This window comes from Solea senegalensis, linkage group LG6 (genome assembly GCF_019176455.1).
Source record: "Solea senegalensis isolate Sse05_10M linkage group LG6, IFAPA_SoseM_1, whole genome shotgun sequence".
NCBI classification, from domain to species: Eukaryota; Metazoa; Chordata; class Actinopteri; order Pleuronectiformes; family Soleidae; genus Solea; species Solea senegalensis.
The window spans coordinates 2,392,025-2,418,713 of NC_058026.1; the positions used below are offsets into that span (position 1 = coordinate 2,392,025).

General features: G+C 42.0%; 2 protein-coding genes across 10 annotated transcripts in view; both read left to right on the forward strand.

Moving 5' to 3' along the window:
• rptor (regulatory associated protein of MTOR, complex 1) overlaps window positions 1–1,894 on the forward strand; it is a 206,474-nt gene extending 204,580 nt beyond the window's left edge. For all 4 annotated transcript variants that reach the window (XM_044028052.1, XM_044028054.1, XM_044028053.1 and 1 more), the window contains one exon: window positions 15–1,894. In XM_044028052.1, coding sequence (XP_043883987.1) covers window positions 15–83 — 69 coding nt within the window. In that variant the 3' untranslated portion in view covers window positions 84–1,894. The remainder of the gene's footprint in view (window positions 1–14) is intronic.
• A 585-nt stretch (window positions 1,895–2,479) lies between these two features.
• pecam1b (platelet and endothelial cell adhesion molecule 1b) lies at window positions 2,480–26,065 on the forward strand. Of its 6 annotated transcripts, XM_044028062.1 has the most exons (14): window positions 2,480–2,601; window positions 2,728–2,763; window positions 6,944–7,240; window positions 7,672–7,950; window positions 8,662–8,937; window positions 9,284–9,556; window positions 10,710–10,988; window positions 11,859–12,137; window positions 12,600–12,701; window positions 20,984–21,037; window positions 21,125–21,220; window positions 22,289–22,345; window positions 23,079–23,101; window positions 25,828–26,065. In XM_044028062.1, the coding sequence occupies exons 1-14, from the start codon at window positions 2,559–2,561 to the stop codon at window positions 25,927–25,929; spliced, it is 2,196 nt and encodes a 731-aa protein (XP_043883997.1). In that variant the 5' UTR covers window positions 2,480–2,558; the 3' UTR covers window positions 25,930–26,065. The 6 variants fall into 6 exon arrangements, 5 of the variants coding, with proteins under 5 accessions (XP_043883997.1, XP_043884000.1, XP_043883999.1 ...); XR_006360565.1 differs by lacking the exons at window positions 20,984–21,037; window positions 21,125–21,220; window positions 22,289–22,345; window positions 23,079–23,101; window positions 25,828–26,065 and adding exons at window positions 12,824–12,854; window positions 16,444–16,569; window positions 16,656–17,295; XM_044028065.1 differs by lacking the exons at window positions 22,289–22,345; window positions 23,079–23,101; window positions 25,828–26,065 and adding an exon at window positions 12,824–12,854 and having other exon boundaries at window positions 21,125–21,191.
• Window positions 26,066–26,689: the final 624 nt, after the last annotated feature.

Below are 26,689 nucleotides of genomic sequence, written 5' to 3' on the forward strand. Positions count from 1 at the left end.
CTGTGTGTTTTCAGCCACACTTGGCTGTCGGCAGCAACGACTACTACATGTCCATCTACTCAGCAGAGAAGAGACTCAGATAACACACCAGCATCGTCACACCTCCCTCCCTCCCTCCCAGTCTTTACCCGCCTCACCCACCAACGTATGACTTGTGAACCTGGAGCCTCAAGCTCTGGGATGTAAATGATATATTTTTTTTTTGTACATATGCAATTACCACCCTGAATGTTCTTGTGATGGCTGCTGACAAAAAACTGCTACGACTACATATATATATATATATATATATATATGTATCTACACATATATATATTATTATTATTATTATTCTCATTGTTTAATCATATTCTTATTATGAAGCTGATGATTGTAGACTTGGCTGTGAGGAGGAGGAGGAGGAGTTTGTATATTTCAATAGTCTATACAGTAGAGAAGAGAGGATCTATTATAAAGAAGTGGTACCAAATCACTGAGGCTCTTCCTCCTCCTCCTCCTCCTCGTCGCCGCCGTCACGCAGCGAGCATCACTACCTTGAACGAGGACTGTGGCATAAGCAGCGAGGGGAAGGACTCGTCACACTCACCGGTGCAGGAAAAAAACAGGAGGAGGAGGAGGAGGCGTGGCCTCCGCTGGACGCCGCCCTTTTGTGTTTATGAAATTTTCTTTTAAACGTGCGGCTCTCGACCGAACCACGCAGACGTTGGTGAGGAGGGACACGCGCGGAGACGTGATGAGTGTGTGTTTGTGCGCGCGTGCGTGTGTGTGTGTGTGATTATAGCACAGATGTGTCCCCACAGTGGGACATCAAGGCCTTGTCTCCCATGGCGCGAGCATGGAGCCGCTTCCTTCCTGCTTCCCTGACCCCAGCGTGCCAAACATAATCACGTTCTCCCTGCAGAACCGAGGTGTTTTTCTTTGTTGATTTCTCTCTTCTCGCTCACCTGTAATAAGGGAAAACCTCCTTCGCCTCCAAGGAGGAGACGCGACGTTGCCCCGCAGCAATAAAACGACGCTTCAGTGGTTCAGCCTCTAATCAGCAGGAACGTCGGCACGTCGGGTCACAGCTGACCTACAGTGCCCCCTGGTGCCACAATACAGCAATACAAGCATCCCTCTCCTCTCGTTGCAAACCTGGAGTAACAGACGGTTCCACGCGTTGAGATGAAGAAGATTATTTTGCTACAAACACAGAACAGAGAGAAAAACAAACACACCCCTCAAAGTTCCACGAGTGTCACCTGCTGCCTCTCAGTCTGTTTTTAATTTCTGTTTCTCCGTCTTTGGTTTAATTACCAGACGTTTGTTTGTCTGTTTGTTTGTTGCTGATTTTGTTTTGCTTCACAAACGTGGAGCGACATCAGCGTCGCTGGCTGTTTATGTTGTTGTTGTTGTTGTTTTTTGTGCAGATTCTCCATGGAGATTTTGCTTATTTAGCCTTTTTTGTTTTTTTTGTTTTTTTTTTAAATATTCTTTTGTTTTTCTGTTGAATTTTTTTAATTCTGCATTTTTGTTTACCTTCTCTTCTGCAAAGTTGGCAGAAAGAGAGAATCGCCCACTTCCTCCTTGAGGTTTTTCCTCCTCACACACACACACACACACACACATCACCTTCATCATGATGATGATGATGAGGATCCTCCTCCCGTCACTGAGCTCTTTGAGCTGCTGCAGTGACTCTGACAAACACACATTCATCATCTCTCAGCAGCTCCTGCTTTGAGTTTTAAGATTTTAGATCAGAGAGGAAGAAGAAGAAGACAAGAGACTTTAACGACGTAGTGCGAAAGGAAAACAATCAGATTTGTCTGTGTGACTTTTTGACTGCTTTTGTTGACTGTGGTTTATGAAACAGGAGGTTGAATCTGTGAAATAAACCAAATACAGCACCAAACTTCTGTTTCTGAATCGTTATCTCTTTGTGTCTAAATTTAAAGGCCTAGTATGCGATAGTTGAGGTAGACATGTCATTTATTTTTTATTACAAACTAAACTAAGTCACTAAAACTTTTATCTCTTTGTGATTTTTTTCCACTTGTTTCTACTTACTTGTATTTAATGTCAGTGAGAGCAAATGTCTGTTTTTGAGCCAGAAACTGAGCTCTTCAACCTCAGGAAACTTCTGTGCTTACACACACACACACATAAAGAAGATCGCCGCTCGTCATCTTCTTCTTCTCTACCTGTTCGCAACAGAGGTCAGAGGTCAACTGCCTGACCACTGCACCCCGAGCAGCGCAATGTTATTATTGTGACGATTGGAGGAGGAGACGGAGGAGAACATTCCACAGCAACGCAGAGTCGGGCGGCGTGAACATCCTGAGGAAACAACACTCACTTCCTGTCAAATTAAGCCAAGCTGATATGGCTGCTGTGGGTGATAACCACCACCACTGACTGGCCGAGGTTGTGCGCCACCTTGGGGTCTGTCCCCGCCCACCATGTCCACGTCTGCCCCCCATACACACACCACCTTCCATCCAGACTCTTCACAAGTTGGTAAACGTCTCGTACGGCAGCAGCAGTGACAGCGAACGCCTCAGCGTTCCTCAGACAGGATGGTCCTTCTACGACTGCTCACCTTCACACTCCTGTCCAGCTGTAAGACTCCTCACCTTCTTCTCTTAGGAACTTCTCTGTGGATTTATTGGGTTTTTTTGGGGGGGGGTTGGTGGAACAGTAGGTTTTTGTCTCTAATCTGGTCAATCTTTCTTGTCTTGTTCCAAGACTTCCATCCAGGAACAGAAGTGGACGCACAGCGACGTGAGTAGAACTTTCATCACGATACACGGATGCCGATTAAATTTATTGCAATCAATAATTTAGATTTTCTGTTTCTACTTCAACCAAATATCATATTCACTTTCTGATTTATCTCTGATAGAAAACCTAAAAAGTAAAGCACCTTTCACAGGTATGAAATCACAGTGCTTTACAAGAGTTGTAAACACATTAGTCCAACTGAAATTCGAATAAGTCAGACTAACACATTTAGATAATGTGATTCTGAGTTCTGATTACAAATGGAACCCACAGATATCAGAAGAAGTCAGAACACAGGAGTAAGACAATAACGACTACATTTACTACAGTAGGAAGACTCTGAATGGCGTTCAACTATAACCATAACGAGCCACAAGCTTAACAGAAAACAGCCTTAATACTAACAAGAAGAAAATGGGACATACTGCCACCTAGTGTGGTGGAGGAGAAGACACTTCGGTCAATAAATGAAGTCCTCATTAGAGCTTGTTTCTCAAAATCAGTGCTTCTCAAACTTTTTACTACTTTTTACTTACAATTCCTCAGCTCAGTATAACAGTAGTAACAGTATTTCTGATTTCTGAAGTACCACCAGAGGAAGCTCATGTACCACTGGTGGTACACGTACCACAGTTTGAGAACCATGGGGGTCTAAAATCAATGGGACAGTGGTACATGACATGAACAGCAGAATGCTTTTGAAAAAAATAAATACAATCAGTCCAAATACATTGATTTAGTTTTTTAGCTTTGACTCCTCGGTGAGCTTTTAATATACGAAAATAGAATAAAATGCTGATCTAAGTTAAATGTAAACATGACACAGCAAAAATGTGAGCCTTCAAATTAACATGAAGCTGAAAATAAAAAGTCCTGAACTGCAGAAAGCACTGTTAACAGAATACTTTTTTTTAGGTAAACTGGCAATTGCTAGTATTTGCCGTTTCTGCTCATGAAACTAGTAGAAATATAACGTTTTTTCTTTGGGTGAAAATTAGTTTTAAAATCATTGAAAAAATTGTTGAAAACAAAAATCACAATCTAAGACCAACTTGACTGGAGTTGGAGATGAAGCCGTGTTTGTGGAGAGAAATGTGTTTACTTTTAAATCAACTAAAGTAACACTTTAAATGAAATAAGAGGAGAGCTAAAGTGTGCGGTCAGTGAGTGGAAACAGTGGCTGCTGTTATCGGAACTTTCTCATGGTCGTGTTTGGTGTGGTGGAAATGTTGTGGCAGGAAATATCACACGCCTCCCTGTCCTCAGATGGAAGGCGTGAGAATATAAAGAGAGAGAGAGAATCTACGCAGGTGCTTAAATAGTTAAAAAGATGTAATATTGATGTTTTTCATGTATTTTGATTCATCCCAGACTTACCAAAGCTACAGTGAGAGGTGTCAGTTTTATGTAATCATGCTGGTAGCACATGAATATCATTATCAACAGATCTTCTCTAGGTCTGTGATGCTGGGAACCACCGCGAGCGTCACATGTGAAAAATAGGCGAAACGCTGAAACTCAAAGGTGTGAACACTACGATCTGTACATGACATTAAAAAAAACACGACAGAACGCAGTAGTGACGGACACGTGACCAGCGCCTTAGTAGAAGTAGCTGGTTAGCTTAACTCCTTCTCAAACACTGTAATGATATGAAACAGGTTTATGAACAGTTTACTGATTTTGGTTTGCTAACTGGTTAGCTAACTAGTGGTTTGCTAACTGTTTGCTAACTCTACCTGCTCCTACTGACTTTGGTTAGCTAATTGTGGTTTGCTAACTCCACCTGCTCCTACACTACTGATTTTGGTTCATTACACTGCTCTACACCTGAATTTTGGTGCTGCTAACTAGTGGTTTGCTAACTGTGCTCCAACACTACTGACTTTGGTTTGCTAACTAGTGGTTTGCTAACTCCACCTGCTCAACACTGCTGACACTTTGGTTTGCTAACACTGCCTGCTCCTACACTGCTGACTTTGGTTTGCTAACTAGTGGTTTGCTAACTCACCTGCTTACTGACTGCTAACTCACCTGCTTTTGGTTCATTAACTGCACCTGCTCCAACACTACTGAAACTAGTGGTTTGCTAACCACCTGCTCAACACTACTGACTTTGGTTTGCTAACTAGTGGTTTGCTAACTCCACCTGCTCCAAACTACTGACACTTTGGTTTGCTAACAACACTGCTGACTTTGGTTTGCTAACCCACCTGCTACACTACTGACTTTGGTTTGCTAACTAGTGGTTTGCTAACTCCACCTGCTCAACACTGCTGACTTTGGTTTGCTAACTAGTGGTTTGCTAACTCCACCTGCTCCAACACTACTGACTTTGGTTTGCTAACTCACCTGCTCCAACACTACTGACTTTGGTTCGTTAACTGCACCTGCTCCAACACTACTGACTGGTTTGTTAACTAGTGGTTTGCTAACTGCACCTGCTAACACTACTGACTTTGGTTTGCCAACAGTGGTTTGCTAACTCCACCTGCTCCAACACTACTGACTTTGGTTTGCCAACTAGTGGTTTGCTAACTCCACTGTTCCACACTACTGACTTTGGTTTGCCAACTAGTGGTTTGCTAACTCCACCTGCTCCAACACTACTGACTTTGGTTTGCTAACTAGTGGTTTGCTAACACCGCCTGCTCCTACACTACTGACTTTGGTTTGCTAACTAGTGGTTTGCTAACTCCACCTGCTCCTACACTACTGATTTTGGTTTGCTAACTTCAGCTGTTGCTACACGACTTTGGTCCGCTAACTGGTCAGCTAACCTGTGGTTTGCTAGCTGCACCTGCTCCTACTGACTTTGGTTTGCGAGCTAGCTGAGATTCTTACCTCGATGTAAAAACCCACAGAAAAGTTCTGACACGATTTAAAATTCCTAACGATGAGGATGAGCTATGCTAATTGTCATGGAGCCTTTGCTTGGTCTGTATGTTTACACCACTGTACTTTAACGTTGGTGATAATTGTGTCACTTCAAGAGCTCCATATTTTCTCAGGTAGTAAGTTTGAGAACCACTGAACTAGAGGAAGCTCTCAAACTGCCAACATTGCTGTGTTTCTGTATAAGGCAATCACTAAAGTCAAATAATACTATCTTCTTCTAACTTGTTGAGTGCTGCTGCTCTCAAACAGACATTTTTGGGCAAAAACATCAAAAAAAATCCTCCTTATCTACTTTGACATTCCTGTTTAACAGATCACATCCAAAGAATCTTAAGTCACATGCAGATTGTGTCGTGTTTGAGACTCATATCCTAAAAGGACCCTGACGTCAGGCTGATGAAATTCCACTGGAACACATCAGCTTCCCCTATGACGAGCATTTATTGAGTTTGAGTATTGATGTCGCTCATTATTTTAAACACTCTGGCAGAATGACTCAGGAGAACTGAAAGGAAATTTGACTCAGTTCTGTGCGACTCAGCAAACTCCATATAACAATTAAGTACGTGTAGAAGGAAGCGCACAATCACACAGTCATCATGTTGTACTAATTTAGCTGGATGTGTCAAATTTATTATTATTATTTTTACTTCATTGAGGACGTTTCAATCCAGTGTGAAGCGTCCTCAGGTTGTGATAAATCATCACAAAAGAAAAGACTTAGAAATTATCGACAGTATATTTAATACTACTACTACTAATAATAATAATTTATATAGGAAAATCTGAACCAACAATCAAAAAGAACATCCAAAAGCCACAACAAATATATGTGTTTAATTTTGTCAACTTCAAATGAGTGACTTCATGGGTAAATGAACATGGAAATAAACTTAGAAGTAGAAAACAAAATAAAAAAATTAACACCTTTTACTAGCTTTTTATTCATTTGTTTGTTAGTATGTACTCATCAGAATCCTCAGAATCAGAATACTTTATTAATCCGCCAGGTATTGGCTGTCATTAGGACCTTTTCTGGCATAAACACTGACCTTGTCAGGACCAGTGGTCCTCATGGAGACCAAAACCTGGTTCTAACGAGGCAGAACTAAGTTCCAAGGTTTGAATTGTGGTTATGTATGTTAAAGTTAGTGTTAGGCATTTACTGGTTATGGTTTAGGTAAACACTCAAGTGTCTGGGCAGCTCTCATATAATTTGGCAGACTGTTTTGTTTTGAGTCTGGATCATGGTAGGTCCATTATTTAAATTTGCCCTCCTCAGAATTCACGATAAGAAGCATCATGCTTACCATTGAGCCTGGTACTAACGTGACCCGCGACACCAACGTGACTGTGAGATGCAAAGCCACAGTCAGCAGCTCCAGCCAGGAGGCGCTGAGTTGTGAGTATACCATCTACAAGGACAGCAGCACCGTCTACACCAAGAGGTCCAGCACCGCCGAGGATCTGCTGTACCCGCTGCCCAATGCCAAAGTCTCCAACTCTGGCAAGTACAAGTGCAAGATCACCATCGAGGGCAAGGAGATGACGAGTGAAGCTACAAAACTCACAGTGACAGGTAAGAGTTTGCATGTTCTCGTCCTGGGTGAGGGTTCTCTCTGGGTTCTCCAGCCTTTTCCCATGGTCCGATTGGTGATCTGTCCATGGTGTCAGCTGGGATTGACTCCACTTCACCCCAAGACTCTCTAGTGGAAGATAAAGAGGTAGAAGATGGATGGATCCATTGTTTGGATGAACAACAGAAATCACTGAGATTGTGTTTCACAAAATCTGAACACATTATTTCACCTTCCTCCAGTGACTCGAGTCTTCTAGAGCCCATATTAATATCTGTTACAAAAGTTCACCACTAGATGGTACACTACATTCTTTCATTGTTTAAAAAGGTGTAAAAGAAATTTGTATTGATGACTTTTTGGTGTGTTAATATAAGAGTGGTGAAAATACACCAGTCACATATGTAGACCACAAACGTGTTCTTTTTTCCAGGTATGTCGAAACCTGTTCTCCAGCTAAACAGGAATGCGGTCAGTGAAGGGGAGGAGGTGACCGCCTGGTGTGAGGCGCCCGGCGAGACGGGCTCCATCTTCTTCTACTTATACGAGGACTCCAAGGTGATCCAGGAGCACTCCAACTCCAACCCAATGGAAGCCAAGATACGCTTCCGCAACGTTGGCTTGCACAAAGTCCACTGTGCCTACGCTGTCCTGGTAATGCCCAACACCTTCAACTCCGTCGAAAGCAACACCATCACTGTTTCGGTCAAAGGTAAGTACCGAACGTCCTTCTCTGTTGCCAAAACCAATCCAGCCACCACGATTATACAATTCGGGCCTGTTTACACATCTTGGCAGTACTTGAGGGGGCAATACGTATGATTATGAACATAATACTATTCAGTCTCTCCACATGTATCTTGGTTTCACAGGATAAAGGAATCATTTATTATATATGTTGGTTGCAGAAAGAACTCTGAATGGAAGTCTATGCGAAATGTGTCTATTTCCCCCTTGAATTGTAAGTAAGTAAGTAAACATCAGTAGAATCTGACGTCGATTTTGTGACTGACATGGTGTCAGTCGGACGTGTGTGAATGTGTGAAACATATATTTGCAATTTCTTGCTAAATAACTCCACAATCTTCATGAAAATTGGACAATCATTTTCCTGACATTGTTGATGAAGTGTTTGAATTTTTAGAATTGTACCTTACAAACTAAATCTTTGGCAGCATTTTGAATTCTGAATTTGAATTTGAATTTAATGGGAAAGTCATTAAATATCCGATTTTCAAATAATCTAAGGTAAAAAAAAAAAATCAACATGTCAGTGCTGAAGTATGCAAATTGTGTCTTGACAGTAGTTTTAAATCTGACCCCTGGTGGCACTGTCTAGCTAACTGGGATTGGGATTAGTAGGGAATGGTGAGTTCAAACCTCAGATCACTCAATCTGACTTTTAACTGTTTTGTGTCCTTAGAGCTCTCCATCAGACCTGTGTTGGAGATTTTCCCTCAGGACAAAGTCTATGAAGGAGACCAGCTCAGCATCACGTGCAACATCAGAAACGCTCTGTACAGCCCTGAAAATACGCCCATCGACTTGTACCTGAGCCTCGGGACCAAACTTCTCAGCAGTGGAAAAAATAAAGTCAACCACACCATGGTTGCACTGGCAAAGGACCCGGGGGATTTCGAGTGCAGATTAGAGAAGGGACATGTAGAAAAAGTCATCACAAAGATGGTTTCAGTGACTGGTGAGTGAACACTGTTGTACAGACACTATAACTATGTGTTTCTCTACTTATACATATTGCAATTTCTTCCCATACATTTGTGGTTGCCAAGGGAACTCTGTAGTGCCTCCCAGAGCTCAAAGGCTCACACTGAGTGTACAGGGGATGGGAGGTACACAAAGATCCATCCATATAGTCAGCTGAGTGCAAATCATTACTTTAGTTCCAAGTCTAAAATAACCCTACACCTAACCCTTGCCATAATCTAAACCGAGCTAATCTGAGGATGCTGCATTTGTGCATTGTTGCCCGGTCATGACCTGATTGCAGATGCATGACTTGCTGTCTGTTTGACGCCGGTCCACAGAACTGTTTTCATCACCCACGCTCACCATGAACCCTGCTGACGTCTTTAAAGGAGAAGTCATGTCCCTGACCTGCAAAAGTGAGAGCTATGCGTCTGAGAGAATCAACAAGGAAGAGCTGACGTACACTCTTGAGCCGTCTGTCAGTCCTCTGATCTCCACCAAGCCGGGAGAGTTTTCTGTCAAAGCCCTGACCTTTGATTTCAACTACACCTGTGAGGCTCAAGCCAAAGGCATCAAGAAACGCAGCGAAACCCTGACTGTGCGTCCTAAAGGTGAGATTACTTCAGCAACTAATGATTATTTTCATCATCAATTGATCTTTTGATTATTTTCTTGAGTAATCCAGTAATTGTTTGCCAGATAATGTTGAAAAGTACTGACTCTGTGTTTTCCCAATCTTGGAAATGATGATGATTTTTCAGATGTTTTGTTTTCTTCCACAAACCAAGATGATTCAGTTTGAAAGATTTCTTTGTTATGTGGAGCAAAGAAACATTTTAAGACGCTGAAAAATCTCAAAATACGATTCATTCAGATTCATGGAATAATCGCTGCAGCCCTAATGTGAAGATTAATCAGCAGATTAACAGTGGATTTTATATAAGCTTGAGTGGCCATGTGTAACTCTCTTCGCTTTGAATATTAATCTAAGATTTTTGTGAACTTTTAAAACTGTTCCTTCAGTCCTAATTCAAAGTATTATTGGATGTGGTGTAAGAGACTTTGGCTGATGTTCTCAGTTTTGCTGCTGTTCAGGAGCCTGTTGTCCACTTCCTGTTTGCTTTCAGTCCATGTCCACACATAGCCGGATGATTGATGTAAACAAATGTTTCTCTTCCTCTGTTACCAAATTAAAACATCGTGCACACATAGTGACTGTTTTCAGAGATGATTTTGTCTACATGAACCTGCGTAAACACGCCAACAAGTGACACGCCATGACCATGCCAAACCTGTAGGTGGCAGTATAACAGGAAGTGTAGAGCCATGCTAACCAGAAGTGACTCAGTTTTTCCCTGTAAATACACGTGGATGAAATATCATAAAAAGACCCGTCTTCTTGTTTACAGAATACTATATTTAAAATCATCTCCACTGCAGACGTTTGTTTTTCTTCTTCTTCCCTGGATGAGAGTTTTAACCGTTACGATACTGCTCCCTCTGGTGGCAGGCCGTGTATTGGAGTGCTACAAGCTCTGTTATTGTTATAACTGTTATATATAGATTTATTTCATCATAGCCCATTCTTTATATAAAATATACCTTATTTTTAGAAATGGGGTTATAAATCATGTTTGCATTGTGACATCATGTCTGTCCTCCAGTGGCCAAAAAAGCAATTACAACATAACATGATACGCAACTTTGCTGAAAAGCAGAATTAACTCTAATGCAATTTTTTTTTTTATCTTTCCTCCTTTTCAGTTCCTGTTTCCATTCCTAAGATTTCCGTGGTTGGTCGGGCGATCTTAGGAAAACCTGTCAAGATCCGCTGTCACTCGGACTTTGGCAGTTTTCCGATCAATTACACCCTGCTGACAGGGGACGACATACTGAGCACAAGCACTGTCAGGTTGCCCACTCAGGAAGCAGTTTTCACAGTCACCATCAACAAGCCCGAAGAAATACGCAAGTACATGTGCAAGGCTCAGAACAATCCCAAGAACGGCCTGCCCAGTTCAAGACTCAATGCTACTCTTATAGGTAACTATTCAAAGCAAGTGGTCACTGCTCGTCCATTTTCAAGGCTCACTGTGTAACGTCGGTTTTAGACCATTCAAACTCCAAAATATCCCTGTGTTTTCAAACAAAGATTGCCACCAGGGGGCGACTCTGCTAGTTCCAAGAAGAATTGAATTGAAATCTATGGGGAAATGAGTCAATCAACATTTTCTTGAATGATTGGTCTTAATTGATAGTTTCAGGTCTTCTCCAATAGAATATTTTCAAAGTGATGTTCCCATATATTGGTAAATAAACAATAATATATGGCACATATTGGTGCACACCAAAAACTCAACATGGCACCGAATCACGAATCTCAAGGGTTCAAAATGGCAGTTCAGATTCTTTCAGATGACGACACTGACACTAGTAAAGCACAAGTGTTTATCCACCCATTATAACCAGCCCATCATTAATTTACCGTTTAATTGAATGAACCCCCCCCCCCGGGCCACATGGCGGTGTAGTGGCTAGCACTGTTGCCTCAAAGCAAGAAGGTGTGGGTTTGCGGCCCGGGCTGTGCGTGGGTTTTGTACGTCCAACAGCGGAGGTTGACTGGACGCTCTGGACTGACCGTGGCTGTGAATGTGAGTGAATGGTTGATCGTCTCTGTGTGTTGGCCCTGTGATGGACTGGCGATCCGTCCAGGGTGTGACCCCGCCTTTCACCCGAAGTCAGCTGGGATTGGCTCCAGCTCCCCAGCGAGGAGGATGTGGGGGATAATGTGGCAGAGAATGAATGAATGAATAAATGAACCCCATCCAAAAAAGTCCCCAAATATGGGGGAAATGTTTTGGAGGAGACTAGTTAGTTTGTTGGGTTTTAAAATCAAACCTCTTTTCCCCCCAGAGCCACTGAGAGGCCTGACTCTGACCGTCCTCCCTGACTTAACAGAAATCTCAGAGGGAAACCAGCTCTACCTGATATGTGGCACCAAAGGCACACCACCTGTCACCTATAAGTTTTACCGCGTCGGGGACAAACGTCCGCTGCTCACGAACACCTTGAATGAGAACAACACACACTACCACGTCGACAAGTTGTCCAAAGAGCACAGCGGCACGTACTACTGTGAGGCTGACAACCACGCCAACAACGTCGTCCGCAGTGAGAAGGTCATCGTCGAGGGTGAGTCCGATGAGCGTTCAGTCTCTTTGTTTTCATTTATTGGTGTTTGTTTATAATTTTAAAAGAATTCTTGTAGCCGTTGTCTGACAACAGAAGCAGAAGATGTAGAGTCAATGAGAACTGATTCTGGACAATACCGTACATCTGGGCAAATGTGGGAGAAAAAAGGTTGAAACCAGCCGAAACTTGGTTGAATGTAAAAACTTGAATTCCAATCAGGAATATGTTTATTAGGAGGTTACAGCATCTCCAGATGGACACTTGGGGCTTCTTGTGGAACAGTGTTTCCACAACAGTTTAAAAGTGTTGAATTTTGGCCCGAGAAAACTTCACAGACATCCACAGAGAGTGTATGTGTGAGCTGAATGAACTCGTGTGAAAATGCAGCAGGAGTAACCGTCTCTGGAGACATGGTCTATCCAGGTACCCGCGTGTTTGACCCCCCCCTCTCTGTCTCTACAGTTCACATGGCGCTGTGGAAGAAAGCCGTGATCGGGGGAGTTTGCCTGCTGGTGGTGTCGGTGCTGGTGGCGGTGTGTGTGCTGTACATCAAATCCAAGAGAGGTAGAGAGACCTACAGTCCTCCAGCAACTCAGGCCCCTTGTGTCTGACGTATGATGTATGAAAACCTTTTTTTTCTGCCTACTACCTCCCCGCTCCTCTCACCTCTCCTCTCTTAATTGTAGGGAAAAGACAAGCAGCTGCTGAATTGTCAGTGTGAGTTTGCTTGATTACTTGCTTCCTGTGTGTGTGATGGGAACTGTAGAAGTTAGCGACAGTGTTTTAATATTAACCGGCCATTCTGCTTATTTTGCATGTTTTGTGCAATGTTACATACGTTTTTTTTAATACACACTATATGGACAAAAGTATTTGGCTACACCTGTAAATGATCAAATTCGGGTGTCAATTCCAACTTTGGTGCAACAGTTTGAGGAAGACTTCTTTCTATTCTAACATGATAACGACTATAAAGACATTTTGGAGTTGAAGAACTTGACTGAGCCCTGACCTCAACCCCGTCGAGCACCTTTGGGATGAACTGGAACTTTGGAGACTGTGAGCCAATAAATCAGAATGAATGACAGACGGACAGACAGACAGACGACTTTATTGATCCCTTTGGGAGGTTCCCTCGGGGAAATTAACAGATACCATGGACACAAATTCACATGGAAAGACTTCAGGCGTCCGAATACTTTTGTCCATATAGTGAATATTGAATTGCAGGCACAAGTGCAACAGTAGTTTGGAAGTTAAGATCAAAGACATTGAGGATTTAGACATTTTAAATTCATGCTGAGTAATCGCCAAACGCTGACTCGTTAGAATCGAGACCTTTGAAGGTGCTGACATGAAGAGTTTGAGAAGTGGCTGTTCAAATGTTACTTCCTGTTGCAAAAACTGAACATTTTCATACTTTTTATGAACATTATACAATAGTTGGAATTTTAAAGGTGCAGGCTCTTTACCTGATGTTTACAGTCGATGCTAGGCTAGCTGCATCCGCCTCCTATTAGCATATAGACACAAGAGTGGTATCAGTCTCCTCGTGTAATTCAATTAGCCAAAAAAAAAAGCTCTTAATGTTAAACTACTGTTATTTCATTAACTACACAGCAAATAATTCACATAAATCACAAAAAAGAAGCTTGTATTTTAGCTTTGTAGTGTATATTTCCTGTCCGTTGTTTTTGTGTAACAGTAACGCATGAGTTGTTGTTTTGATGAGTGGACGAGGGTTACGTTTCCACTCTATTTCATTTTACACCAAGAAACGAAACAATTCCCACCGTATACGGCAAAGAACGTAGCTAACAGAACTTAGCTCGTCGTCAATTCTGACTTTCAAATCACACTTGTGTCACTTCAGTGTGTGAGAACGGTCACATCATCAAAAACCCATGTGGTTTTTTTTGCCAATAGCATTCTGGAAGTCACGGGTTTCAGTTTGTTTACGCCGCCATGTTGGCAGGAAAAGTACCTGAAAGTCAAGCATGCTTTTCACGAACAGCCGGAGCTGACATTAAAAACATGACATGATAAACTTTCCCTCTTTCTACCCTAGAGAACACTTACGCAAACAAGAGACTTAAGCTGATTAGCTATGGAGTCTGTAAAGTTAAGGGAACCTAACTTAACAATGATCAGCGTCGTAATTCAGTCACCGATCATTAAAGTGTGTTTCATTGCAGTGATCCACCTCTGCCCTTCTCAGGATCTTTAGTGATCCGGTAAAAGGCTTTTCCTGTTGCTTGTTGCGTAAACACAGCCGGTGAAGAGGCGAGTTTCCTTGTATGAGCGTTGTATATGTCTATGGATGTGTAAAACACCACTTCCTGCCAAAATGGTGTTGTTTTGGTTAGTGGATAGCACTGACCGCTGATGTCGTTGACTTGCACCGGCAGCATGGCAAAGCCAAAACCAGTGTTTGGAATAATGCCGTTTAAAGGTAACGGCGTTATTTTTTCAGTAACGGGGTAATCTAACTAATTACTTTTCCCGTCGTTACAACGCAGTTAACGTTACTGGACGTAAAATGTGGTGCATTGCTATGCATTGATTGAATAAACTGTGTAATCCCAACGCACCCCTGGCTCACAGCTAGTGAGGAGGCGGGTTAATAACAAGGTAAGCGATTATGATTGATACGCGCCACACACACACACACACACACACAACAGCTAAATTGAGAATCGATGAAGCAGCAGAGATGGCGAGTCAGGACTCCGACGTAAAGTTGCCATTTTCAAAAAATCACTCCTTCATTGTGATCAAAAATCCAAATTCTTTGACATATAGCAACAACGCAAATAGTTACTTTCCCTGGTAACGAGTTACTTTTATTATAGAGTAATTCAGTTACTAACTCAGTTACTTTTTGGAACGAGTAGTAACTATAACTAATTACTTTTTTAAAGTAACGTTCCCAACACTGGCCAAAACACATTGGGAGGGGAGCCGTGTTTTCGAGAGCAGCAGTTCCCAAAAAATGAGTTGGGAAAAACTTTTTGCACAAATTTGCTCTTGTTTCACTGCGATAGCCTCCACTGCTGACCGCTCTGTGGACTCACAAGTACGACGTTTTCTGTTGTTATTGATTCAGGCAGTGCCAAGAATGCAAAGATGCAAAATCTGATCTGTGATTTGCTTTGTGGCTGCTGATCTGAGCGTAGCCCATCATAGCAACTGCTTTTACACTGCCGGAGCAGTGCCGTGTCAATAAGCCTCACCGTGGTAAACCACCATCTGTCCAACTTGATTTAATTTTTACAGCTTGACAGAAAACCTTCAACACTGAATTTTTTTAACACAGTCACAGGTAGCGCCGTGTTCCTTTTCTCTTGTACCCTTTCATGACCTCATTCCCCATGATCTCAACAGTCACGGCATGAATCCATGCAGCCACAGTGTCTCACTGTCATTATCCATGTCCTAATATTCTAATATGCATGCAGTTATCATGTGGTGGTAAACCTGCCTAGCGCTGTTCATGTAACCAAATGTCCTGTTCAGGTTTAATGCATGCATATGCAATGTGGGTATGTGTGAGCATATTGTCTTTGTCCGTCTGTTTGTGCATGTTCATCATGTTTTGTGTATATATTGTAGACGTAGAAACAATAATACAGTATACCAGTGTTTCCCAAACGTACTATATGAGGACCCACTTTGTGAAGATGGAAAACTATCATGACCCAAATAGTGTACGAATAACGCAGTTCCAGCATGACTCGACTTTTCCATCAGTGATAGTACCTGGTGTTTTTCTTAGTACCTGCTCTGACGAGGTTCCAAACGCGCTGAACCCATGTGACGTCAACAGACTGCCGGCGGCTGATTGGTCACTGGAAGAGTCATGAGCACGACGTCTGACAGAGCCAATAATGTCGAACTGTAGATCAGTTAAAAAGTCTTAAAAATCCTGAGATTGTGCGTTGATCTCCAACATTTAGCCAAGGAAACGTCTAAAATGTCAATATTTAACGATTCTGTGAAGAAAAGTATTTAATTAACTGATTCTAATGATTCAGTTACACCGAAAAACAACTGCTTTACAAGTCACTAGTTTGTGTCGCGTAGAAAGCAACGTCATGGCAGTTCGATGGCGGTTGGCTCCGCCCGCGCTGGGGAGGTACTTCCGAGTAGAGTAGAGTCGAGCCGTGCTGGAACTGTGTCGTGGAAAAAAAGCGCCAAAAGTGGAGCAACTCATTTCCCGGCATATCTGTAACAGCTAACATCATTTTAATTTGGTTTAACTTAATTTAATGCATGTTATTTCAAACATATACACATACATCTAAAGGTTGCTCAAAGGCTGGGAAAATTCCGCAAATTTGTTTTGGGGACCCGAACAACATCTCCCGTGACCCATCTGTGGGTCCCGACCCAGTGTTTTTGGGAATCACTGCAGTAAAAGTCAAAGTCTAAGGTACAAGATTCTTCCATAGACCACACTGATCCTGCTGAAGCAATGACAACAAAATGCTTAGCGCGTCCATTATTATCTTCTTCCAGACGCAGCGCCTCTCTATGATGGCACGGAGGGGAGAGCGACCAATGGGACGCGAGGTAGCGTGGCATCGCGTCCAGCTGACATCAGCAACTGGAGCAGCTACACGTTCCCAGCCACAGTATAGAGATGACGAGCAGCGGGAGGGATTTAAAATGTTCCGTTTTTTAAGCAGAATTTGGACTTTGTTTTGACTGAGGGGCGTTTTTGTGTCGAGATGTAAACCAGGACCCCGTTGCTCCCTCTCCCCTCCTCCTGCTGTCTACTGTAAATGGCCTTTGATTTAACACTTTCAACTTTGTTGTCTTTTAACTTCCGTTCTCTACGTTTGTGTGATTGCATTTCCTTTATGCAGGATTATACACCACATGGACAAAAGTATTGGACCACTTCCGGTAGTTTTTTTTTGACATCCCGTTCAAATAAAGAATTAAAAGCCCCAGAGCTGCTATAGCTACCTCCAGCATCAAGCATCCGACCAGCCTACGGTCACAGCTTCTACTTTCCTACAGATTTACTCCAAGATTTTGGAGTGGATCTCTGCTCCATCAAATAGACAAGAGGTATACATGTTATACACGTGTTAAAACATCATTCGTTCACCTATCCTCATCATTCACCTGTCCTCATCATTCTTTCACCTGTCCTCCTCATTCCCTGCCAAAGTTTCCAGTGCATGAATTTATTTTATTTTTTGAATTCAGGCTCAGTAACAGATGTGATAAACATAGAGAAGTACAATACTTCCAAAAAAAAGTTTACAAATGATAAAAGTACAAATTTTACCTACTCAATTACAGTAATGTGAGTAAATGTAATTCATTACTTTCCACCTCTGCCCCAAATACAAAACACAGGAGTATTGCGTGACAGATTTTTGCCAGTGTTCTGTAAAGTCTGCCCCACACGAGAGGATTTTCAAATCTGATTTGATTCTAAACACGTGGCCACAGACCACAGACACAACAAACTTTGTGATGATGATTTTCAATGTTTAAATCCTAAGAAAAGTCAAGACTCAGGGCCACACACAGGGAGGAGATTCCAGGGACTTGGGATCTCACAGAATTCTAACAGACATGGAGGCGGAGAAACACTAAAAACTGTGGGTGAAGTCGAAACATTTGTTTCCCGCTCGACTCGCTCTCATTGGAAAACTGACGTTAAAATTGCGTCTGGTAATCTCCTCACACTACAGGATAATTTGGCCAGATAATCTGTTCAAATCATCTTAAAATCGACACCCACGATTGTCAAAAAATTGCCCAAAAAAACCTTGAAAGCATAGAATTGTCCATTCGTCACATTTAGATTTCCCACTGCTCCCGGGAGCAATCATTCCGAGGTGACATAATAAAATGTTTATTTATAACACATACTCATAAATCTTAACTTAAAGGTTGGGAAAAAACCTTCAAATTGGGGGACCTAAACAATTCTCCTGCAAGACCATCTGTGGGTCCCCAGCCAGTGTTTGAATTATTGCAATACTTTTATGATTCTTTAGAATGACTTATAGATATGATTTATAGAACGTTTTTAAGGGCAGACTGCATTGCTACGGGTGCTTGTCTTTATTGAACACCTGTGGCAAAAGGGATTTGAAGAAAACACCTGATTCCAGTGACCCAATACTTTTGTCCCTGTAGAATTTCTAATTGTCTGATTTGTTGTGTATAGTTTGGATTTAGCCACAGAATCATTTGTATATACAGTTTTAGCACCATGACAGGAAATGTGTGTATATACTTTTGGTTGATCCCATGACTCACTGGAAGAGAGACTTGTAGAATAAAATACTGGTTTTTATTTAGAAGTGTGTCGATACCATTTCTTTTGCTCGAGCAAGAGTGTGTGTGTGTGTGTGTGTGTGTGTGTGTGTGTGTGTGTGTGCGTACGATAGAATAAAGTTGTGCTGTGTGCTGAACAGTGCTCGACTCCAGGCCTAGAAAACCACAGCATAATATGTTGATTCTTTTCCTAAAAAAAGGAACTCACAACTTAGACTTCCTTGAAATGTTGGAACAATGGGGTCTACAGGAAACTTCCTTTGCTGGCACAGTGGTGGTGGATGGTGGGGCATGGAGGAGCATGGAGGGTGGGACTGTGTTTTTTTTCTGACCAGATATGATTGTATGCATGCAACAGGTGGAGGAAATTGAGCGCATGAGCTCTGGATTGAGCTGTGTGTGAGATTACATTACCAACTGGGAAGTTGTTTTTGCCAGAATCTGTTGTGCAACCGTCGCTGTGTGAACAGCCTATTGTGCTCCAAGCCGCGGACGACTTGAGTACGGAGACTTCACATGCACTCCTTTGTTACTGGTTTTGTTTTGTTTTTGCCCTTGGTAAATTGAATAATACACAACTCTTTATATGGACATCCCGGGGTGTGTGTGTGTGTGTGTGTGTGTATATAGGTCACATCTTCAGGCTTTACAAAATGCGTTTTTGCGTCTTCTGTTGAGTTGTCTAGTAGAAATAATTGTGCAAAGAAGTTTTTATTTCTATTTTTGTTCATAAAAATGAGCCGGGCAAACTTTAAAACTTTGGTTTATTTCCAAATGTCACAAATCTAAACCAATTTAAAGCATTTAAAATAATTTAGCTTGGGTGTGTGACATAAGACACTTTATTGCACATGGAATGAAAAAAAATGCTGCGTGTTGTTAGGGTTAATAAAGCTAGCAATCTAAAAACTTAAGTGTTTCTCTAGAGTATTTGAAAAACTTAATTTTGAAGTGTTGTCATGATTTCCTGGCTTCAACCAGGTCAGAAATACACAGAGCAATGACAACATTAGAACCAGTGTTGTGGCTGACTGACGGACATGAACAAGTACAACTAATTATAACTAATGCCACATTTCAGACAGCTCACAAATGTACGACTTCCACAGTCCCACCAACTGTTTTCATTTAATCTGCTGTTGTTTCAATGTATTATATAAGGAATTTAGCAAATTAAGAGAATCATAATATGCTGTAACAATGGGCAGAAGATTAAGGCATTTTATTATTGATATTGAGAACATTTGCAATTTCAGATGAATTTAATCAATACTAAAAAAAGAATAAACATCATTATCAAGTTTATAGTCAGAGTTGGAAACTAGAACTTTAATTTGTCTGAAAAGTAGCACAAACAGAACACACCCTTCATCAATGTTATGAATCACACCCACTGTTTCATGACAAAATGGCTGCCATGAAGATAGTCTGTAGTTTTCATGGTATTTCATTTTTTTGGAAGAAAGCTTCGCTTTCTGTCTGATTGTTGGATTTTGGTTAACTCTCTTTAGCTTAGCATTAGCTGTCACCCTGTCTCTGTATCAAAATATGTCTCATTTTTACACGTTTAGAAGTTTTTGTTTAAATTCACAAAAATTTTTTTTAAAGCGCACACACAAGATAATAAGTCGCACGCACGCTTTACTAAAGCACACACACGAGATAATAAGTCGCACGCACGCTTTACGCGAGATATTCCGCGACGACGCGCACTCAAAATAGTACTCGAGATACTTTAGCTAGAGCTTTTTGCTTTAAATATTAATTTTTAAAGAGCGCTTTACTAAAGCGATAATAGTCACGCGACGCGTGCCGCGACGACGCTTTACTAAAGCGCGACGCACGAGATCGCGACGACGCTTTACTAAAGCGACGACGCTCGCGACGCTTTACTAAAGACACACGTATTGCAGTCGCAGTCGCGCGCATTAAAGCACACGAGATAATAAGTCGCGACGCAGCGCTTTTACGCAGTAAAGCGATTACCAAACACAGATAATAAAAGTACGCGATGCATTACGCTTTTACTAAACGCACACAAGATACGCGACGCATGCTAACTAAAGCGCACGACGCGGAGTGTCGCAACGCGCGCTTTTATAAAGCGCACGGTAACAGTCGACGCACGCTTTTACTAAAGCGCACACACGAGATAATAAGTCGCATGCACGCTTTACTAAAGCGCACACACGAGATAATAAGTCACACGCACGTTTTACTAAAGCGCACGCAAAAGATAATAAGTCGCACACGCGCTTTACTAAAGCGCACACACGAGGTAATAAGTCGCACGCGCGCTTTACTAAAGCGCACACACGAGATAATAAGTCGCACGCGCGCTTTACTAAAGCGCACACACAAGATAATAAATTGCACGCACGCTTTTTCTCGCACGTGTGCTTTAGTAAAGCGCACACGCTTTAAAAAGAAGGGCTCCGTGGAATCTCCTACTAAAACGTGCCAAAATGGCTGCTTTGCTGTTTACATTTCTTGTTATTTAGAATATGTCTTTTATTTGAGGACTGTCTCTCTGTGTCCCACAGTGAGAGTGGTCAGAGCTGCGGTCAGCGTGTGGAGTGAGCGACCTCCTGAAGCAGGTGAGCAGGTTATTGTTGATTCTTTGTTGACGTAATTGCTGTTTTTTTTCCCCCTACAAAGACTTCCCATCGTGTTCTCAAATACAGACAAAGACGAGGAGGACGTGAGCAGTGTGATGTCCAGCGAGCCTGATGTAGAGTACACGGAGGTGGTGCATCCACAGCCGGCTGACGCTGCCAGAGGTGAACAGTTTACACACACACACACACAAAGAGAGAGAGTTTGAATAATGCTGCGTTCCATCTGTAGTCAGAACTCGGAATTCCTGAGGTCACAGGACATTCCTGAAGAGTGACATGGACTTCCAACTCAGAAACACGGAGCAACCTCACGTATCCCAACTTAGGATACTGAGAGCTTAATATTTTCTCAGGTGGTGTTTGGTATAAAAAAGCTTGGGAACCACTGATGGTGCTTTCAGGGCAGACACAGATCTCTGGACGGTTCCGAGATTCAGGAGCCACAGGGATGGTGTAGTGGTTATCACTCTTGCCTTTGCAGTAGGAAGACCGGGGGATCGCGACCCGGCCGAAAAAAGGGTCTCTTCGTGGAGTTTGCATGTTCTCCCTGTATTTTCGGGCCGTTACGGAGATTTGATTATCCGGTGAGCCGACCAAGGATGGAGTTTCTGGAGTCGGTGACGAGTTAAGTTGAGAAGCTTTATTGGAAGCAGCTCAGATCTGAGGAGAATTGAGACGATGCCAAACATGAACAAGCCGATGTTAACAGTTGGGCATCCTCTCTCAGTCTGTCTGTGAATCCCAGAGTTACAGTATTTAAAGGGTTTTGGAGGCCTTTCTCTGCTGATACCTATAGCTGACCTTCGGGAGTAGAGACTGTGTAGTTAACAGTCTACACAGATTCCGATTGTAACCTCCATTCTCGGCCACTTTGACAGAATCATTTTTCTCTGCTTTTTCGCACATTCCTGTAAAGCTGATAAGAACCGGGAGGGGCCTAATTACCCCCAGAAGTTAGAAGACAATCTCCAGGTTTGTGTAAGTGCTGGGGTTTCCAGATCCTCTGCAGATCTTATAAACAGGAAGGGTTGAACTAATTGGCCGGCTGGTTTTTCTGATGCTTCTTTATCATCCTCAATGGGCCAGAGATGGCAGTTACAGAACGTGACACAATCCGATTATTTTTAGGTTTGTTTTCCTAATGACAGACAGTATCTCATCTACTTTTTGATGTTCAAAAGACGACTAATGTTTTGTTTTTTTAATGTTTTAATGTTTTAATGTCACCAGTCCCGCCGCGAAAAGGCACGGACACCGTGTACAGCGAGCTCAAAAACCTTCCACCTGGTGAGTTTAACTCTTTAACACTTAAATTTTTCAGAAAAACGTTCTATATCTGGCAGTAATTTACAATTTACTAAACTGTCGTTATATTCTATTGAAGAAGAGCTGAAGCTGTCACGATTGAGGCCGATAACTCCTTTTTTCCCACGGACTTCCATTCAAACAGAGTTCTTTTTTTTTCCTCGTTACAACCAGATTAGTCGCCCCCTGGTGGCCATTCCACAAATTGTTACATCCTGCTTGGACTCTGCAAAGTGGAAGACGGAATCCACTTCTTATTTTTGGTCTCGAATTTAGACTTCTCGGTTTGCTGCACTGCCCCCAAGTGGCAGAAACGTCAATTAATCCAGATTACTGACGCTATTTGAGATACTTGTAGAATTTCCGAAGATGAGAAGTTGAATTGCTGATGAAATGTAATGTAAGTTTACCCTGGCTGGCTCCAGAACCATGACCATATCCTGTTAGTGCTGGCAGGAACTTCCTGTTATTAGAAACGGCACCCAGACACCGGGCATGTCTATCAGGCCGTACATCAGAGCTCCTAATGTTTCCTGTTCGGCAGTGACAAAGAATCATGAGCTGCTCAGAGAAGCATGTGCAGGCAGGAGATGGATAATTGATACAGATAAATTTTTTTTAAGAGTCAAAAGAAGAAGAAGTGAGTCAGCAGGTTCAGCCACATCATGAACTCTGACGTCATCCGTTCTAATTTGTGGTGGGTTTTTTCCTTTAGGTGCGGCCGATCATCATGACTATGTGAGTAATTAACTGCACTGTCACTCTCATGTTCTGTCTCGCCCTGAAACATGGACAAACGTAGCTCATGGCGCTTGTGGACGTCCAATGTTGCTTTTCCATGACACAGTTCTAGTGCAGTGCTGTCTCTACATACACCAGACTGTTAAATATTGACATTTTAGACATTTCCTTTGCTAAATGTTGGAGATTAAAGCCTGTGGTATACTTCCGCACCCTGGTATACTCGCATATTTGGAACCATTTGGAACCAGCACTGGGAGGACACTGGATGTAGCTGAGGTCAACTTAGAATGTTCACTGAACCCAATCAATGGGAAGCATTGTGGGGATCGGGTACCTTGCTCGGACGTACCCCAGACCTTAACCTGTCGGGATTCAAACCGGCGGTAACCCTGTGGTTACAAGTCAAACCCTTTCAAACCTGAAATAAGTTCATACTCCACGTTCTTCAGCTGACTGCTAGGACAATGAGAGAACTATATCTTGGCTCAAAAACCTCCAACAGAGGTCTCAAACACGTGGCTCGCGGGCCACATGCTGCTCTCCAATGCATTTCATGTGGCCCACCATAGATAGATAGTTGGTTGACTTGGGTAGACGAGTTTTTACGAGTTAACAAAGGAGAAAAAAGGCCTATACATTGAAATAAACCTCAGAACTTTGTAGATCTATTTGAGTCCTTCAGTTATTTGTGGAAAATGTTCCGGTAGTTTGTGTTTGAGAAAAGCTGTGTGGATGCAAACAGCTTTCCATATTTATAAACACAAGTTTGGTGTAGACATGGGATGTGGCACATATTTTTAGTAGACGTATTTACCACTGCAGAGGGGCTGAAGAGCCAGACTCCTGGTCTAGGTCTTGACCAGTCTTTACGTCTTCTAAAGACTATCACTTTGTCCTATAATCATTATTGTGTCTCTGTATCAGCCACCTCTTGGTCACTCTGACCCTCTGCAGGCTGATAATACAGAGCGAGAGGGAAACACACAGAGTCAGAGTTTCCAGACAAGAACAAAGGAGTTTTGGGCCGGGGCTTCCTTCCCTATCACCCACTTGGATCAGTGCTGCGGTCCAGTCACATTACCTCTGAGTCCATCTCAGCCAGAATCCTGTCCCTCAGCAAACTGTAATCACACCCGCGACTGAACCACGTCTCCCTACATGGGTCTCCAGGCAGCGAAAGAGAGTTTGAAAAAGATTTAAAAAAATAAAACAAGTTGAGGAAGTGACCTCATGGTGTAAATATGGTTGTGTCTGTCAGTTAGTGTATCTTTGTCATGACGGATAGGAAAGCTTAGGAGTGCCAAGTAACCAATGACTACTGTTTTTTGTTTTGTTTTTTTCTTTATTGCTATACAAAAGTCTAATCTAATCCAATCTGGACTAGTAAGAGCAACTAGTAATGAATTGGCACAATCAGTCATATTTTATGTCATATTTATTTAAGGTGCAAGATTTAGTGACATCTCGTGGCGAGACTGTAGATTGCAACAAACACAAACACTTTTCCACTGCACAGTTCTGATGAGGTTAGAAAAAGGCAAGAAAACATGTGTTAATCTCCAACATTTATAAAATCTCGGCTGGATTATTGGAATTGTCTGTATGTTGGTTTAGACCAGTCGACTGTCCGGCAGCTCCAGCTGGTCCAGAACGCCGCCGCTCACCTTTTAACAGGGGAAAAAAGAAGAGGGAACGCATCACATCTGTGTTGCACTCTCTCCACTGGCGTCCTATTCGTTTTCGGATGGATTTTAACATTTTATTATTGTTTTTGTTTTTTTTAAAGCTCTCAATGGTTTGGCACCATTTTACCACACGGCACTTACCCATGGAAATAAAATCTGCCGTCACCATTGAACCACTAATTACCAATAAATCACTTTTCTCCTTGGCCTTCACCACAACCTGGACACTTCTATGTAGTTTATACCATTTCACTATTTTATTATGTCACTATTTTGACGTTTTTTAATTGATTTTATACCTTTTATTGTTAATATGGGGGGAGGGGGAGGTGCAAGTTTTTAAATTTATTCTTATTTTATTCGTATTCTTTTAACTTTGTAATTTTATTCTTAGGTTTATTCTCACTTATTCTTATAGTTCTTAACTTTGTAAATTTTTTTAAAAAAACTGCTGCTATAATATTCGTTACCTTTGTACACTGGAGCGCTGTGACGAAAGAATTTCCCGCAAGGGATTAATAAAGTATATTCTATTCTATTCTATTCTATTTATGTAGCAGTGTGAAGCACTTTGGTCAACCTTGGTTGTTGTTTTTGATAAATGTGCTCTAGAAATAAAGTTGACTTAACTAAAATCGAAAATGATACCAAACCGAGTAGAGTCGAGCCGTGCCGAGCCGAGTTGCGCTGGAACTGTATAATGGAAAAGTGCCAACCAATTTCCCACGCGTCAGGGAACAACGGTGGCTGTCAAAATGTTCACATTATTCTGTGATATTGATTTGTTTTCATTGTCCTGGCGTGGCACCGTTACACTTCTATACTATGGAAACCAAACAGGTTGTTTTTGAAGCAGTTTTCCCCCTTACACAAACAATTTCTGCCAAAAACAAACCAAACAAACACCCGAACGTTAAACAGTGGACCTTCACTTCATTGTTTAAACGTCATCCTAGCACTTAGCAACAACAGTGCCGGTGTGTGTCTGGACCCACGTGATTAAAGTGTTTAATGATGGCTCGTCTGTGTGAGCAGGGATCAGTGGAGTACGCAGAGCTCAACAGCGACCGACCGGAGATCAATCCTCACCCTCCAGAGGTCAACAACTACCACGACCTGCCCAAGCCGGTGGATTAATGAACCGAGCCCACAGTGTTCAGTGTTTTCATCTCTGCCGTTCACTATGCTAGTTCTCATCCAGTGATGTAACAAACTGCTATTAGCTGACTGTAAATATCGTTTTTTTATTTTCCAAATAAAAGCATCCCACCTATCCTCACTGTGCTGTGTGTGTGTTTTCACGAACACAAATTAAGTTAAAGCTTAAAATAAGCCTGAGTTTCTTCTTCTTGGGAAAACATTTTTATTTAACCTGGATTAAAACTCAGACAGACAGCATTACACAAAGAAATGATTAAAATCATACACACAATATACAGAATGCAATATAAGAACCACACAATGAGCATATTTCTAATTAAGTCATCTGGCAGCGGGTTTTTCTGCCTCAAAGTCATTTAAAAACTCTTTGAAAGTGTCCAGTGAGACCAGATCCTTCAGTTTCATATAATTCTGAAGGTTGCTGACATCAGTATAGATGGTTGCTGCACATTTATTTCATGGATGTCACTCTTCAAAGCTGCTGTCAGTGAAAGAACAAATAAAAACCACTGTGACCTAAATCCAACATTCCAAATATTATTGTGGTACAGACTCGGCAGTAAAAGTTGATAACTTTGATCATTTATTTTGTGTGCGTTTTCTCATAGTATTTGCCACTAGAGTGCGCCATTACAGTAAATAATTCACAGTTCTTTCTGTTGCCACATGGGTCCACCTGGTGGCAACTTGGGTTTACTACATGATGTGATCATTCATTTATTAAGCTCAACACATC